This window comes from Daphnia pulicaria, chromosome 2, assembly GCF_021234035.1.
Source record: "Daphnia pulicaria isolate SC F1-1A chromosome 2, SC_F0-13Bv2, whole genome shotgun sequence".
Classification (NCBI taxonomy): Eukaryota; Metazoa; Arthropoda; class Branchiopoda; order Diplostraca; family Daphniidae; genus Daphnia; species Daphnia pulicaria.
Window position 1 is genome coordinate 2,275,229 of NC_060914.1, and position 15,138 is coordinate 2,290,366.

General features: G+C 43.4%; 5 protein-coding genes across 5 annotated transcripts in view; 2 read left to right on the forward strand and 3 right to left on the reverse strand.

Annotated features, from left to right (window-relative positions):
• Positions 1-15,138, forward strand: part of LOC124327106 (cytochrome P450 4C1-like) — a 204,788-nt gene that overhangs the window by 152,044 nt on the left and 37,606 nt on the right. The gene's annotated exons all lie outside the window — the stretch shown is intronic.
• Positions 1,668-6,151, reverse strand: LOC124327878 (chitotriosidase-1-like). The gene is made up of 6 exons (XM_046786905.1): positions 5,664-6,151; positions 2,910-3,099; positions 2,605-2,856; positions 2,227-2,486; positions 2,017-2,135; positions 1,668-1,875 (listed from the first exon to the last, which is right to left on the reverse strand). The coding sequence occupies exons 2-6, from the start codon at positions 2,950-2,952 to the stop codon at positions 1,668-1,670; spliced, it is 882 nt and encodes a 293-aa protein (XP_046642861.1). The 5' UTR covers positions 2,953-3,099; positions 5,664-6,151.
• On the reverse strand, positions 7,410-8,752 carry LOC124327233 (probable methyltransferase-like protein 24). Its single transcript, XM_046786201.1, has 2 exons — positions 8,558-8,752; positions 7,410-8,451 (listed from the first exon to the last, which is right to left on the reverse strand). The coding sequence occupies exon 2, from the start codon at positions 8,435-8,437 to the stop codon at positions 7,484-7,486; it is 954 nt and encodes a 317-aa protein (XP_046642157.1). The 5' UTR covers positions 8,438-8,451; positions 8,558-8,752; the 3' UTR covers positions 7,410-7,483.
• On the reverse strand, positions 9,355-10,492 carry LOC124327248. The gene is made up of 2 exons (XM_046786225.1): positions 10,052-10,492; positions 9,355-9,971 (listed from the first exon to the last, which is right to left on the reverse strand). The coding sequence occupies exons 1-2, from the start codon at positions 10,456-10,458 to the stop codon at positions 9,482-9,484; spliced, it is 897 nt and encodes a 298-aa protein (XP_046642181.1). The 5' UTR covers positions 10,459-10,492; the 3' UTR covers positions 9,355-9,481.
• Positions 12,016-15,138, forward strand: part of LOC124326966 (unconventional myosin-XV-like) — a 37,871-nt gene continuing 34,748 nt past the window's right edge. The window contains exons 1-3 of the mRNA XM_046785695.1: positions 12,016-12,468; positions 12,546-12,620; positions 14,844-15,048. Of these exons, the coding sequence (XP_046641651.1) occupies positions 15,019-15,048 (30 nt within the window). The 5' untranslated portion in view covers positions 12,016-12,468; positions 12,546-12,620; positions 14,844-15,018. The remainder of the gene's footprint in view (positions 12,469-12,545; positions 12,621-14,843; positions 15,049-15,138) is intronic.

A 15,138-nucleotide genomic window follows, 5' to 3' on the forward strand; every position in this document is an offset into this window, starting at 1 on the left:
TATTGAAACCCTCCTGGGCAAGACCACCACTTCCGCGTGATATTCTCAGTAGCACAGATACACTACTACTACTACTACTGGCTGACCTTTTACCGATTAGAACCGGTTCTCGTGACATCCGCGTGCTCTTAACGGTGCTTCGCTGCACTGCACTTGTTTGTTATCTCGGTCAGGAAGAACGAAAAACACACAAACATGTGTTTAGCTCGGGAAAAAAGAAGGGCAGCAACGCAAGTTGATGGCTCCATCTATTCAAATGGGCTGTTTGTTTTTTTTCGGTTGCACTGGCAATTTTCCGAACCGTCATGTTACGATGAGCGATGCTCTAGTCAAATGTATAGCATCTGTGTGTGTGTGTGTACATTGTGATGATAGTGGCCTGATTTGTTAGCTTGTAGACGCGGTCGTGATTGGAAAAGGCAGCTGGTCATTATATCAACTAGTCATTGCCGAAACCCCCACCGTGGAGTGCTTCATCACTCTGGCCACGTCTCCTCCCATTCTTTTATGAATATCGCACAAAATACTTACGGCGCACAAATCTCGGAATGAATCAACATCTTTCGATGGAAATTCTTGGCTTGTCGGGAACCCCCCACAGATTCATTTTTCTCGCAAGATAATTAAGCGAAAAAATTCGTTGAATTTTATTTAAGAAATAGGAAAAAACGTTGATCTTCCAAGTAAAATATTCCATATTTCACATCAAGCCAAAACTCACCTTCTTCTTTTTTATTTTATGTCGTCATCTCTCTGATGAGTCATTTGCTACCTGTCAATCGACACACATCCGGTTAACATCTCCGGTTGTCCCTTTTGTGTGTGTGAAATACTGGGCGTTGTCAGGCTTCTGAGGCTTGGCAACTAACGTCACCGATTCCGCTCCGTTTCCTCATTCGTCAAGCCTCAATGTTGTTTATTTTATTTCTGTTCAAAAACCAGTCCACGATGAAGGTTGACTGTACCATCAGGTTTGTTAAGGCCAAGAGGGAGGGATAGAAGAAAAAGGTTAATGGGCCCTCCTCCCGCATCCGGTCCGTTTTTCTCGTTCGTTTTGTCTATTTTTGAAAACAGAAATATCAGCTGTTGCGTGAATGTTTTCTTATTCACGTCGACTTGTCTTGCTTTGTTGCATCCTGTTATTGTTATTGTTGTCGGGATAGGGAGCGGAATCGAGGGGAAAGAGGAAGAATCCATTGCGCAGTATAATGTCGTGTGCTCGAAAAACCCCGTCGGATATGTACGACGATGACATATACCTGCCACGCTGTTAAAAAGAAAAAAGAGAAAGCGAGAGCGGCAATAAGTGCTGCACTTGTATCAGATTGTGCGATCCTATTTCGACATGGCGCATCGTGTCGCGTCCCTCCTTACCTGTTGGCTCCTCCACCGCCCGTGAAAGCGCCCTGTTGCACGGTGGGTTACACACTCGGGAGAGAGTAGGGGCTGCAAAGGAAAGGAAAAAAAGGGTAGGGGCTTACATTCGAAGCCAGTCGCTTATTCACCTGAGCAGACTAGAGTGGTTAAGTCGTCAACTGAGACTTCTCGAGGCTAAACTAGTGGAACCTTCTCTTTTTGTTTCCCCCCTCGGTTAGAATTCAAAAGTGTTTCTAGTTTCAAATTGAAACGAGTAGTCCAGTTCTCTCAGAAATGAAAATAAAATAAAATCAATTCAACCGTAGAGAATCAACAGACGCAGTTGTTGTAGAGAGGAGGAGGATCAAAGAAGAGGACTGGCTTACGATGTTGAGCTCTTCATTGGGGTCAAACACGTCGTCAAAGTTGCTGCGGGCTCTGAGCGGAGCGTGGTGATTCACCTGGGGTTCGCTGGCGACGTGGTAATCGTAGCTCAGAATGTTGATGAAATCCAAGTCCCTGCGCACGACACAACACACAGGTGCCACACGGTACACAACAAGTATACAACCAAGAAAAATAAATGTGTGTAATAATATAACGGTTTTGTCATCTGTTCGTCAACAATTCGGTTAAAAAAACGGAATAAGAATAGCGCACCTGTTGAGGGCGCGGATGTCGTAGCCCAGTTCGATCGTGTCCACACCGGCCGGCACGGCCATGGTCAACAGCAGCCTCTCCCGGTTGCCTTTCTCGTTATTAAATCCGTCTCTTAAATCCTGTTTGTTTGGAATTCCCCAGGAAATGATAAATACAAAATGTGATGACACATTGACACAGCCCTTGAAAGATTTGGGAGTTGATTTTTACCTTGACGAGCTGGGCGTAGTTCTCTCGGTCGGAGGGCCGGCTGCCTTCGCGAGATGCCGGATATTCCCAGTCGAGATCGAGGCCGTCGAATTGATGCTGGCGCAGGTACTTGATAGCTGATCGCACCAAATTCTGGCGGGTCTCCGGGTTGGCCACCAATTTGGAGAACCGTCCCGACCCTTCGTTCCATCCGCCGATGGCCAGCAAAGTCCTCAGGTTCTTGTTGTGAGCCTTGAGACCGTTGAATTTGGCGTAACCCCCTTTTTGATTTGAATTGCAGTTTCACCCAATCACCAAGCAAGAAAGAGATAACAGAGAAAGTTGTAGAAACAATTGACAGTCCCAAATGGGCCACTTAAAAAAGGGTCGAAAAAGAACCTTGATCAATGTCCTGCCACTTGTCGAAGGGTCTCAGGGTGAAATCGTTGGTGAATCCGCCGAATGCGTAGATGAGGTGAGTGCACAGGTAGGGATTGATATTCTGCGGCAGGAATTTGGCCTGGCCGGGCCGGTAAGCCGACCAATTGGCGTAGTAGCAAACGACTTTCTTATTGTTTCTGCTGGAGACCAGGGAGGAGGTGGTGGTGCCGGCCTTGGCCGTTGGCCTTTGCGCCACTGCGCTAGACCAAACTAAACAACCAATATGAAATCCAAATTTAAAATCGAATTTGGTTCATTTTTACCTGTTAGGAGACAGACAACGGGAATTATCCAGCGGAGGTTCATCTTATGACGTTGGACGCACGGAACTGCGGTTGGCACTTGTGCACCTGACAGACGATCAAGTCACACTGGCGGAGAAAACTGGCGGACGGTAGCTGCCAAGCCCAGCCAAGCCAAACTATCACCGCAGCCGTATAGTGTGTATAGTATCTGTGTGTTGTTGTATAACCAGCCAGAGAGAAAAAGAAGAAATAAGGATCGAGGTCAATGGGCCAGCTGGCAATTGCAGCCCCACCAACACACCACTACCACCTAGCGCAACTTGTACATATTCCTAGCGACGACTTTGATTGGTGTGGTAGTATCTAATATAATTCTTTATTATCCCCCCCCCCCCACGTACTCAACTACGTCCATTTTCTATTTAATGAACGTCTTTTTTGAACGTCGAGTCGACCGTGAAAAATCGGTGATTATATCGGACGACGAGATGCGCCCAGTCGGAAAGAAAATAACCGCAGCCGAACTCTCTTACACCCGCTGTAGTGTGTATATGTAACCTTAATAGTGTGTTTATCTCTCTTGCGGGTCCTCATTTTTTATAGATATTATAGAACTCTTAAAGGATATATAGTTTTCCTCGTGTTGGGTGTTGGGCCTCGTTCCGGTGACCGTACAGCAGCCAGCCAGCAGGTTAAAGTACCGTGCATACAGGAGCTAAGCAGAAGCTTCTTCTTCTTTTTTAAATTGTCTGTAATGTCGCAGCTGTTGGACTTTTTGGTGTGGGCTCACCTACTACTCCACTTTGTGAATGGGAAACAACAATTGAAGCCCAGCGAGAAAAAAGTTGGCCGTTTATAAGGCTCGGCGTGATGGGGGTTTTCCTGCGGAATTTCACGCACCTGTAATAACGACGTCATCTAACTTTTTTTTTCGACACGGGAATGACGTCATCTAATGGGAGCGTGATTGTAACATTAAACACTTGAATCTCGTAGTCTAGTTGACACAAACAATTGAGGCTGATGGAGAGCTTCTTCCATCGTTCGCTTAAAGGCTTTTCTTGATTTACGTGTGTGTTGGCGTTGATCGTATGTGTGTTAAGACCTTCAGGGCGTCTCTACGCGCTCCAATTGACATATAACATCTCGACGAGATCTTTTTTCACGAGGATTGTCGTCCTCATTCACGTCAGTCGCCAAGCAGATAGAGATGATATACATCCAGCAGTTAAAATTCTAATATCTATACACATACTATCAGTCACGATTTTTTTGGCCGACTACAAGACCGTGACCAGCCTAGATCTGTTGCCAAATCTTTCGACTTTCTCTCGACGTTTATATAGTACTTCCATCGCGTCGTTGGTTAGATATTTAGATGACGACACAGTTAATTTTCTCTATTTGGAGTCTAGTCTACTAGTTGTCGTTCTTCTTTTTTAGAAGAAAAAAGGAAAACAAATAAATTGTTGTTGGGAAACAAGACGAGAGAGTTTGAACGTACGATAGTTTACTTGTTGGACAGTTATAGAGCTACAAGCCCTGGACGGACAACACCCAAACAAATGGCGTTGGTTGAAGACCGCAAATCTCATTGGCGGTCGTTGGATAATATGCAGTTGGCGAAAGTGAAAGGATCAAAAATATCACATTTGATATTCTTATTTTCAACTGTAGACCCTGAGACATACGTAGACTAAAGCATTCGGGAAGTCAGACAGACTTCCTACATGTAACAAACGCCCTCCAGTTGTGTGTGCACCTTTAGAAATTTCGAGCGCAAATCATTCCAGTTGATATTTTAAACCGGTTCGGATTGAATTCGTTTCCTAATTTCTTAATAATCAAATCTAGGAGCTCTCTCTCTCTCTCACTTTTTTGTGAACGTTAGTTGTTGTTCAAAGGCCATACGGTTGTTGTTTTTGTTTTTTTATCTTTGCACAATCGAAAGTGAAAGGTTTGATTCCCAGTTCGAATTCCGCGTACGTGACTCGTGTGTGCTTTGTTATTAGGAGCTACCTGGTTGGTTGACCGGCACACCATGAGTCCTCCCATGTATAGCTTAGGAAACTTGACAAAATGGCGACCGATTCCCACCTGGAAATTAATTAAGGTCTTTCTCCTGTTTGGCTTTTTTCTAATGATGGGCCACTGTGGTAAGACACGAAGAAAAATGTTCACCGAGAAATCAACCACCCGAGGAAAAACGGACAAAATGATTCCCCAAAACAACCAAGGGATAAATGGAAAGGTAAAAAAATGAAACTCGATATGATATTCCACACACACAGAGAAAAAGGAGAATAGAAACGACTCGAAAGAGAAAGAAAAAAGAGCGAGGGAGTTGTGCTTTCCATTTCACTTGACCCACTTTTTGGTTGTTCCAGGGGCCACCCCCTCTCTTATGTATTTCTCTCTCTACGTTATTTCCCTTTAAACAATGGCACAAAATCTAACGTATACGTCTGGTCGCAGAAAAGCTCAACTGAATTCATCATTTCGGGGGGTTGAATTTGAACGAATCAAAACGAACGAAGAAGATTCTACAACGACCTTCTTGGCCTGGGTCTTCTTTTGGCTCTGGCCGATCTCACGTTGCGGATCTTGTGCGGAGAAAGCAGGAGCTGCTACAGCTCTGTGACCTGCTTCGCTTATTTTTATTTCTGTGTAATTTATTTCTTTTTTGAAGTTTAGGGGAAAATTCGTGACGAACGCCAAAAGTCATTTAGCGCAACTCGAATTAATGAAGCGATATGTTAGACAATTTCTTACCTTATTTTGTTCTCTGTGAAACGAAGAAGAAGAAGAAGCACAAATTGAGTCCAACCGAATCGAAAAATTGTTCAACGTTTTCACACAAGAGAGACGATGGGAACCAGGTGAGAAGCGCACGGCTGCGCTGGTTGAAGTGGAGACGGGTACTGAAGAAGAAGAAGAAGCCCGGCCCTTGTTGTCCAGCAGCAGGTCCCGATGGGAGAACTGAAACAACAAAAAGGGAGGGATTTGGGGGGGAAATTGTTGGGGGGGCTTCTTTTAAAAAAACTATCGACTGGAACGAGAGAGGAAGTGTTTCAAGTTCTCTCTCATTTTCTTTCTAGAATGAAAATCAAACTTTTTCTCTGGATAGAATCCGGTTGACTTTTGCTGGAGGAAAACAAACAAAACAAGAGGATCCCAATGATGAACTACTGTCTACAGTAACGGGTTCTTTTTTGATAAAAAGTCAACCGAATGTATCTCGCCAAGAAAATAGAAAATGACAACACAACTAACAGGAGAAACGGACCAATCGAATGGCGACCAGACTCCGAGAGAAAGTTTGGGTCTTATCTTTTTCAACGGAAAAACAACAAATCTTTGGGATGTTTTTTTTTTTTTTAAACAGTGTCTGCTACGTCTTTCCATTCCTTTCGGTTTAGTTTTCTAAATACTAGTCCAGTGGTGTCGCATAGTGTAGATCAATCATTTTGTTTTATTTATTCAAACTTAGTGACTCTCTCAACCGCCGTCGTCGGTAAATCCCGAAATTGGTTTTACAATTTTTATATTATAAAATAGAACAGGAATCTCTGATTATTTATTGATTTATTTTTCAATCTGTCAACGAAACGACTTTGGTCGATTCGTTCACAGATGGCAGTTTGAAATTGGCTGGCCGTTTCTCTTCGGGATTTCCCAACAACACGGTTGTTGCATACACCAGCAGCGACGAAATACCACAGTGATATAATAATATTTCATTTTGATGTACACCTTGTACGAAACCAATTAAATCAAAATGAGAACTAAACATCTCCGGTTAATTGCAGATGGCCAGGTGACTCGGACATAATTCATATAAAGTGAGAGGGAATTTTTTAAAATAAAGAACGCGCCTATTTCGAATGGACAATAAGGGCGTGGCCATGTTCAATGTTTTATTTTCCTTCTCCTCAAGGGCTTATTTTCGGGACTTTCTTTCTCTTGTTATTTTATTTTAGAAAACGACCGCGACGTTTGAAAACCCCCCCAGCCAAAACAAAACAAAAAAAGCGCGACGTCACATTCGAAATTTGAATTAAGGCGGCGGTATGTGTTAACCAACACACAGAGAACTAGGCTTATATGATTCTTTAATGCGATATTTTATGGTTGATGTGGCGCTACCGAGTAGTATAGAAGAAGAAGGACAGGAAGAGGATCTAAATAATAACCGAGTTCCACTTTCTTATATATTATCCAACCACCGCCAACTCAAAAAAATAATGGCCACTATATACTAAGATTAGCCGAAATTTGAATTTTTTCACGGTGCGAATAATATACCGGCCGCCGCTGGTTTTTATTCTCCCTGCCGTCACGCCATCGCCAATTGCGTAGAACATCTTCCTCATCGCTTTATTCTCCCGATTCAAGTGTATAGACGATGATGCTAATAATAATCAGATGGTGGCCGATTTGCAAGGCTACTCTCCTGAATTTTGCGATCCTGGGAATGGGTTTATTTGTTAAATGTAATTGCAACAGTTGGCATTTCTCATATAATAATTTATTAAAGTTTCGTGAAACGTTTGATATTTATACACACGCGTAAAAATTGGGGAGAAACAAATTCACTCGTTGTAGTAGCGTTGCTTCCGTCTGAGCTTGCGGTTGTACCAGGCGATTTCGTGACAGGCGTAGCCCATTATGCCCAGCAGAGGCTTGAGACGGCCTTCCGAGTAGGCGTTGATTTTCGAGTCGAAGCGGACCATTCCGTGCTGCTCCTCCATCGAGCGGAGTAAATTCACCAGTCGCCGGTAGCTGCTAATGTTGCCCTCCAACGGCAGATGGATCTCGATGGCCAGCTGTCTGACTTTGCCCAGCATGCCCGAGTCCAGGATGTCGACCAGGGCCGTCCACTCGTCCTCCTCGATGTCGATCTTCAGGTAGTCGATGATCCGGTCGGAAGTGTGTCGCTTCTCCGACCGCAGTTTGTCGTAGATGGACGACAGCGTTTGGACTCGCCAGCCGTCCTGGAAATGCTCCTGGCGGTAGCTCAATCCCAGTTTGAAGTAGTGGATGTTGGTGCCGTTGCGATCGTGATCGGTCAGATTGAGCGACGGGTCGAAAGCGTAGACCTGGCAGCCGTAGCTGCCGATCATTTCCTCGAACGACCAATCGTTGTTGATGCCGAACGAGTAGACGAGACACTTGCCGGCCAGCGGCATGATTTCCGGGTCCATGCAGACGGCCTTCTGGCCGTCGATGCCGAAGAGAAACGTCACGCCGCCAAAGTACTGGGCCAGCCGACACGATGAAGCGTTGCTCCACTGGAAGTAATCCATGATCTGCTTGCTGTCCATCGCGTTGACGTCCACCAGACTCCAGTCGACCAGCAACGGACTGGACGACGGGAAATAAGATGTCGTCTGCAGACACTGGTAGACTGGAATGGCCGTCGGGAAGCCCAGGGAAAGGATCGTCACTATTCCGATGGTCGAGATGGCACTCATGGTGATCACTAGCGTCGTTTTCATCGTCGCTAATGAAGTCGCAATTCTGGCCAGCCAGCGGATGAATTGCATCACCTCCTTTGATCCTAGAAATGAAATAAGATTCAATTGAAATCAAACGTGTATCTGATCTCTGTTTAAACAAGAACATGTCGAAATATACTAAATAGAATAACGATTCCGGTTATTTACTTTCGGTTGAATAAGGGAGAGAGCTGCCGGCCAAAATAACCAAAATAATCCAAAAAACGGGGTCTGCAACTTTTTTTTAAGGAGAAAGCTTTTTGTTTTGATTGGTTTCCGATTAAACCTGATATTTCTGAATAAAATTTAAATATGAAATTTGGGTGTGAACTGAAGATGTTGCTTCCATCACGGCCATCGAGCGAGAACTACCCACAAACACGTCGGAGGAATATAAGGGTTTGCTGGCTGATGTTGGTAGTGGTAGTGGTACCTAATTATTTTATCATCAGCATTGCAGATCGACCAATGAACACAGCAAAGGTCAGCAGCCCAGGGCTTCTTAACAGACAGAACCTACATACCAAAGTTTTATTAAGCCTTAAGCTAGACAGTATAGCATAAAAAGAAATACACTTTTAAGTTAGTTTAGACTTTACTTGCGCTAATATGTTATTTGATCGGATTATACCAACTTGATTGTGTGAGGTCATTCAAATCTGTTCAAGGCCCAACATTTTTTTCATCCAATCAATTTTATTTTTTTTAAAAGAATATTTAACTGTGTTTTATGGTAATAACAAAAATCAGATGCTGGAAAATCCCCAGCGGCGAAAACATCCGCCAAGGGGAAATCTCTTGTGCAGAGGTTTATTTCGCAGCGATTTCAATTTTTTTAAAATTCTCTCTTATAAATAAAATCGTATGCATATATGGCCTTATACGTATAAAAAGATAGATTTACGTCCGCAGGCTAGACGGGAAAACAAAAAATTCTCCAAACATTCCATAATTCAAAACGCATATATTTGAATTCGTACAGACCTTAACAAGGGAAAACCTTGACATTCACGAGCCATTCGTTTAACAAGTCGAATTTGTTTGATGTATTGTTAAAATAATCATGTTCGTTTATACATTCCGCATTATTCATTAGTCGTAATAGAAGCTGCGATTGCGCCCAAGCCGGCCGTTGTACCAGGCCAGCTCGTAGGCCGAGTAACTGTCCAGATTTAGTGGCTCCATCCACTGCTCGGAAAAGGGATTCAATTTCGAGTCGAAGCGGATCATTCCGTAATTCTCCAGCGAGCGGACGATGCCGATCAATCGGCTCAACTCGGCGACGCTCCCGTTGCTGGGCAAGTGGATCTCAACGCCCAGCTGGCGCACTCTGTCCATCATTCCCGACTGGAGGATTTGCGGCAGGGCCTCCCACTCGTCCTTCTCGATGTCGATTTTCAGGTAATCGATGATCCGGCCGTGACCGTGACGCACTTGCATCGCCCGGTAGAAATCGGAGAGTGGCAACAGACGCCAGACGGCCGGTTCCGTCATATCTTTTCTCAGAATATTCCGGCCGCCCAATCCGTAGCGAAAGAAATGGATTTTGTCGCCACGGTCGTGATCCGACTTGTTCATAGAACTTGACGAATATGGTAATTGAGATAAGATTAAAAAATAATGAATTCAGTTTTTCTCTCTACTCATTTAGGATATTCTTACGGGTCGAATGCGTACACGTCACATCCATACTGGTCCATGGCGTCCTCGAACGACCATTCGTTGTTGACGCCGAAGGAGTAGACCAAACATTTGCCCTTTATTGGCCGGACCTCCGTGTCGAGGCAAACGGCTTTCTGTCCGTCGATGCCAAACAACATCATGACACCTCCAAAATCGTTGGCCAGCCGACAGGATGATGAATTAGACCACTGGAGATAATCGACCATCTCCTGTCCCGTTAGACCTTGGACGACGTTATTCAAATTGTTCCAGTTTTTCGCGCCACTTATTTCTACCTCGCCGCTCTTATTATTTCTGCCAGTCAAAACCACAAAGACGAACGACAATAAAACGGAAATCTTCACCAAATGAAACGCCAATTGGCCTAGTCTTTTGACTAAACTCATGGCTGATAAAATAAGAGATCCACACTCCACTCCCGACTGGACGCTTCTGGTAAATAAAATTCAATTCAATCCGAGTTGACGGTAGCCGAAGAATATGACAAAAATGTACCCTTGAAAATGGTCAGATTCCTTATAAAAAAATATTTGACATTCTTGAAGATATGATGTAGTTTTGGTTGGAATGACATCATCTTTTATTTTTAATTTGGCCGTAAATCAGGACCTACGGTCAAAAGCTGTGCTCACATTTAGTTATACCGAGCTCATCCGGGTGTGTCAAATTATGAGCAGGAATGTTTCATTTCCTGTCGAAAGTTCGTTTGGGAGAAAATGCTGAAAGCCACCGGATACATTAAGATTTTCTCGTTGATAATTTTTTTGTCTGGAAATATATTTCTGCCAGGTAATAACAATAACATTATCATTAAACAGGAGTGAACTTTTTCGCGCAAAAGTTTCCCCGTTTTTATTGGATGCGGAAACTCTTCGCGGGTCAAAAATGAAAAAGAAAACGGTTCAAAGTTCCCGCGCTGTAGATTATTCAAGTGCCACATTGCGGTGAAAGTAATGCATATGCAAATTATTTGAAAAAACCCAAGCGTCCAAAAAAATTCCAAGGGTGATTTTTGCGGATGAATATGCACGAAGGATTTCCCATTTTCGATCAAAATATTCCAAGAGAAAACTGAAAGTCCCTAGCTGAGAGAGATTTAACGCAATAGGGTATATCAGCTAGTATACTATGTTATTTACTTCTTTGTATTTATTCATTCCGAGAAAGTAGTGACCTTCGCCAACAGATCACAGGGCGATTCCTGAGAAGTGAATATCTAGACCGTTTTCCTTTCTAAATCCAAATTTACCTTAAAGGTGTGCACCATACCTGATAAACCCTAATGGAATTTGTGTAACAGTAATTCTGTATTACATGCATAACCTTCAGCATCCTCCTGTGCTTACACACTCAATACCTATTGTAATCCATTTCCCCCCCGGAGAATTATAAGCCCCTGTACAGGATCTTGGGTATAGAATTCAATGCTCGAGGATTAAATCCATTTTGGTGATTTGCCATCAATGCATGAAGAAAGCCAATGATGTCACTCGACAAAAAGAAATATATGCAAATACTGTGCATAATCAACCCAACCCGTAAGTAAGAAAAAAATCAAATAGTCTATAAGATGTGAGTCAATCAACTAAGTGAAAGGGAAATATCTCAGTAGAGCATTTGTGTGTGTGTTGGTATGCGACCCCACCCAAAAACGACCCAACCACCCCCAAAAAAGGAGATGGAAAAACGGGATTATTATTACAATCACGCTCTCCAAAAGATATATTTTTTTGGATCATAACTGCAAACTATCCATTTTGATGATCGCCGAAAGCCGTATGGAAAGTCAATGAGTTCGCCGGCTGTAAAAAAGTATAACGAATTGCTAGCAGACGATACGTAGTGTACACCACCTGTCGGCAACTAGGAGAAGCTTGATAGCAGGGCCGGGGCGGCAATAGCCTTGATGGGCATGGTGAAGAGAGGGCGCTCACTCAGTCGTGCTTACACCTTTTGGCCAAGAAGAAGTTGGTTGTTGTATGGCTGGCTGCTAGCCCCCTTTTTTAATCTTTTTTGGGAAAATTAACCGACCGAGCTGCTGCCAAAAAAAGCCAACAGCCCACCAGTGTGTTGTGTGTGTGTGTGTGTGGATGTGCGGTTTTGTCATTTCTTTTATTCTTCCTCCTTGCTTCAACTTGTTCAGAGTTTGTTTTACGCTTGGAAGGAGAAGTAACTTATTGCCAAAAGTGTTTTTTCGTGTGGCTCGTTTCGGACACTGATTCACCGACCACCAAATTCTCCTCCTCCCACTACTACTGCCCAAAAAGAAACATTTCAGCTGGTGATTTGTCAGAAATTACACAGGCTAATGGAGTTTGGCAGTCGTCCTCATCGGTCAGACTGAAAGTGCTGCTGATAACGACGAATCTAATTCAATTCCAGCGGGAAAAGTGATTGTATTAGCACTTGCTGTTATTGTTGTGTGTGTGTACTAGTGATTTGTGGATGAACTGTTTTTTTTTCTTTTGCACAGCCTTCGGACAACAAAAGTGACGAGAGAATCGAAAGTTTGGAGGTAGAAAATCTCGAGCACGGGTCAATAAGCCAGGTAAGCTTTGCCCTTGGGCCATGTGTACGAGACTCCCCTCTTGTCTTACCAGCAGCTCCTTCCACCCCGACAGAATAAAAGAGGCCCTCGACTCCCTTTTTTTCTTTATTATATTCTCCAGCAGGTATAGACATTTTCTTTAAAGGAATGCCAGTTGCCCATAATTTTTCTTCCTTCTCAGCCCATTGTGTTACGCTGCCATTTTGGTGTGTTTGGCAATTTTTGGAAAAACTTGTTTTTTTCTTTCTTTCACGAAAACAATCAGGTGTTATTGCACAATTTGATTGTGATTCTTTAACTTTTCCCATTAGGAACTGAATTTGACATTTTATTAATTTTAAAAGTAACCGGCGTGAAATATAAAAATATGGTGTCGTTGAAGAGAAAAGCAAAGAAACGAACGAACTTTTGGTGGGTGGGCTTACATGTTCCCCTTTTTCTTTTTTCTCTCGTCGAGGATAGCGTGATTTCGACGACAGGGCGTGAAATGCAGAACGTGAGAGAATGATATCCCCCCCCCCTCCTCATGAAACCACCCTCCCGCCACCACCTACCGACATCTTTGTAGCTTCTCTTGCGGCCAAACGACGGCCTTAATCACGTCTTGATAGTCGCAGTGCCTTACCTTAAGTCTTTTATTTTATTTGCCAGATTCTCCTACTATTTCTAGACATTTTATGGCACAATTTCAGTAGCTCAAGGGATTTTAAAAAAAGAACAACCGTCTGCATCTATTCCAGTTTCAGAGACTGGAAGTCTGGAACTGAACGACCCTGGCGGTGGTGAGAGGCAGCAACTTCCAGTTTCCATTTCTGGCATAATTGAAGTTAAAAAAACATTTCTTTCATTCCTAGTTGCGTCATTCCTACCACCACCGCCACCACCACCTTTTGAACTGAGCGTATTGTTTCCTTTTAAGTGCCTTCGGTCTCTTATAATCTCTACAATATCTGCGCGCGATTGTCGCTTCTTCTCCGGTGAATTTAGTAATGTAACGGTGAGCCGTGCGAAACCGATAAGACCCGGTACGAGTCGGAATTTCTTTCGTTATTTGTTACCCCCCGCCTGGGCCAAAAGTCTCCAATAGGATGTGAACACACGAACAAGAATTATTATGCGAACAGTGTACACACACATTTCGTACATGAATTTAAAGGGAAGAAGAAGAAGAATTCTAAGGTCCCGTTTTTTTCTTATTCCTACCTGTGTCCCATTATTCAACAACCTCAATCATATCACAATCAAAAACACACACGTAAGGATAACCATTGGGTCGATTCCGTTCGGGACAACAACAACCCAAAACATTTCCGGCTTGATACTATACCAACACATCCGGCCTCCCTCCGCTCGTACTACCTTTTTCGTGTGCAACAAGTTCAGTTCGGCCAATTTATTTTGATTTTTTTTTTCTTTGCTTAAGCTAAGCATAGTGTTCACCAACAGTCAGGAAAACCATTAACGCTGCCGGCTGTGAATGGTGGTCGTCTCTCCCTCCGGTGTTGTTGTGAACTGCTGTGTTGCTCTTGTTGTTGTTGTTGTTGTTACAAGTTCGAGATACTCCTTATAGACACATTTCATTTTTTCGGCGGAATAGCTAGAAGAGAACCAGCCCGCAGGTCTCCCTCTTTGATGTGTGTTATTTCTTTACCGTTACTATGGCAATCAATAAAGAATAGGCAACACACACACACACACACGAATGCACCGATTTCTTCCGTCCGTCGCCCTTTTTCAAGTGTCAGTTGCGTTTCGTTCGTGCGTGTGATTTTCCGAGACGGTCCCGGGCTGCTCCTTCCAGACACTTAATATTTTCGAAAAAAAAGTGAACAGTAGTTAAATGAAATTCCAACTGATTTAGTCGGCAATTTAGTTTTCTTTTTTCGTGAATATTTTTCCGCTCGACCAGCGAAGAAAAAAACGAAAATTCGCCACACGTGGGACCTGTTTTGGCATTGACAAATGCCAGTCGTTGCGTAACGGCTACTACTACTAGCCCCACCCAACCTGAAAAAAAACAGAAAAAAAAACCAAGTGGTGAAAGTAAACCGTTTGGTTAGTAGTTTCAAAAGTAAAATTGATGTCATTATCTGATTACTGGAGAGTAATTTCATTTTTCTAAATCGAGATTTTGATCTGATGCGTTAGGAATTTTTGATTGAATCAACGGCCACTCCCCTTGCACACGATTAAACCTTTTTTTTGTTTCTTTTCTTTTTACAGAGATGATGACGAAGAAGCCCTAGAGGTGTGTCGTTATACTGCGGCGGCGGACCTGTGTGCAAAGAAGAAAGACGGAACTCTTTAAAAGCCGGCCCTTTTTCAGCCGGTTGTCTACTGTCCATCCGGTGTCTTCGGGGCTTCAGTTGTTGCTCAAGAAGAGGAGACACATTCCAAGATGGCCGCCACCAAGGTCAATCTTGATAAGGTAATAAGAAAAATGGCCATTTGTAATATTTTTTGGTGGGGTTTTTGTGACCGATCGTTTATTCCGTTCTCCGGTGTAAAAAAGTGTTTT

What these genes read in the sequence shown, in the direction of transcription:
- LOC124327878 (XM_046786905.1), bottom strand. Translation starts at nt 2,952, where the DNA reads ATGAACCTCCGCTGGATAATTCCCGTTGTCTGTCTCCTAACAG. An exon ending in GTGGCAGGACATTGATCAAG is followed by an intron (nt 2,487 to 2,604) that starts GTTCTTTTTCGA and finishes CAAATCAAAAAG; the next exon opens with GGGGTTACGCCAAATTCAAC. An exon ending in ACTACGCCCAGCTCGTCAAG is followed by an intron (nt 2,136 to 2,226) that starts GTAAAAATCAAC and finishes CCAAACAAACAG; the next exon opens with GATTTAAGAGACGGATTTAA.
- LOC124327233 (XM_046786201.1), bottom strand. Translation starts at nt 8,437, where the DNA reads ATGCAATTCATCCGCTGGCTGGCCAGAATTGCGACTTCATTAGCGACG.
- LOC124327248 (XM_046786225.1), bottom strand. Translation starts at nt 10,458, where the DNA reads ATGAGTTTAGTCAAAAGACTAGGCCAATTGGCGTTTCATTTGGTGAAG. An exon ending in GACGTGTACGCATTCGACCC is followed by an intron (nt 9,972 to 10,051) that starts GTAAGAATATCC and finishes ATATTCGTCAAG; the next exon opens with TTCTATGAACAAGTCGGATC.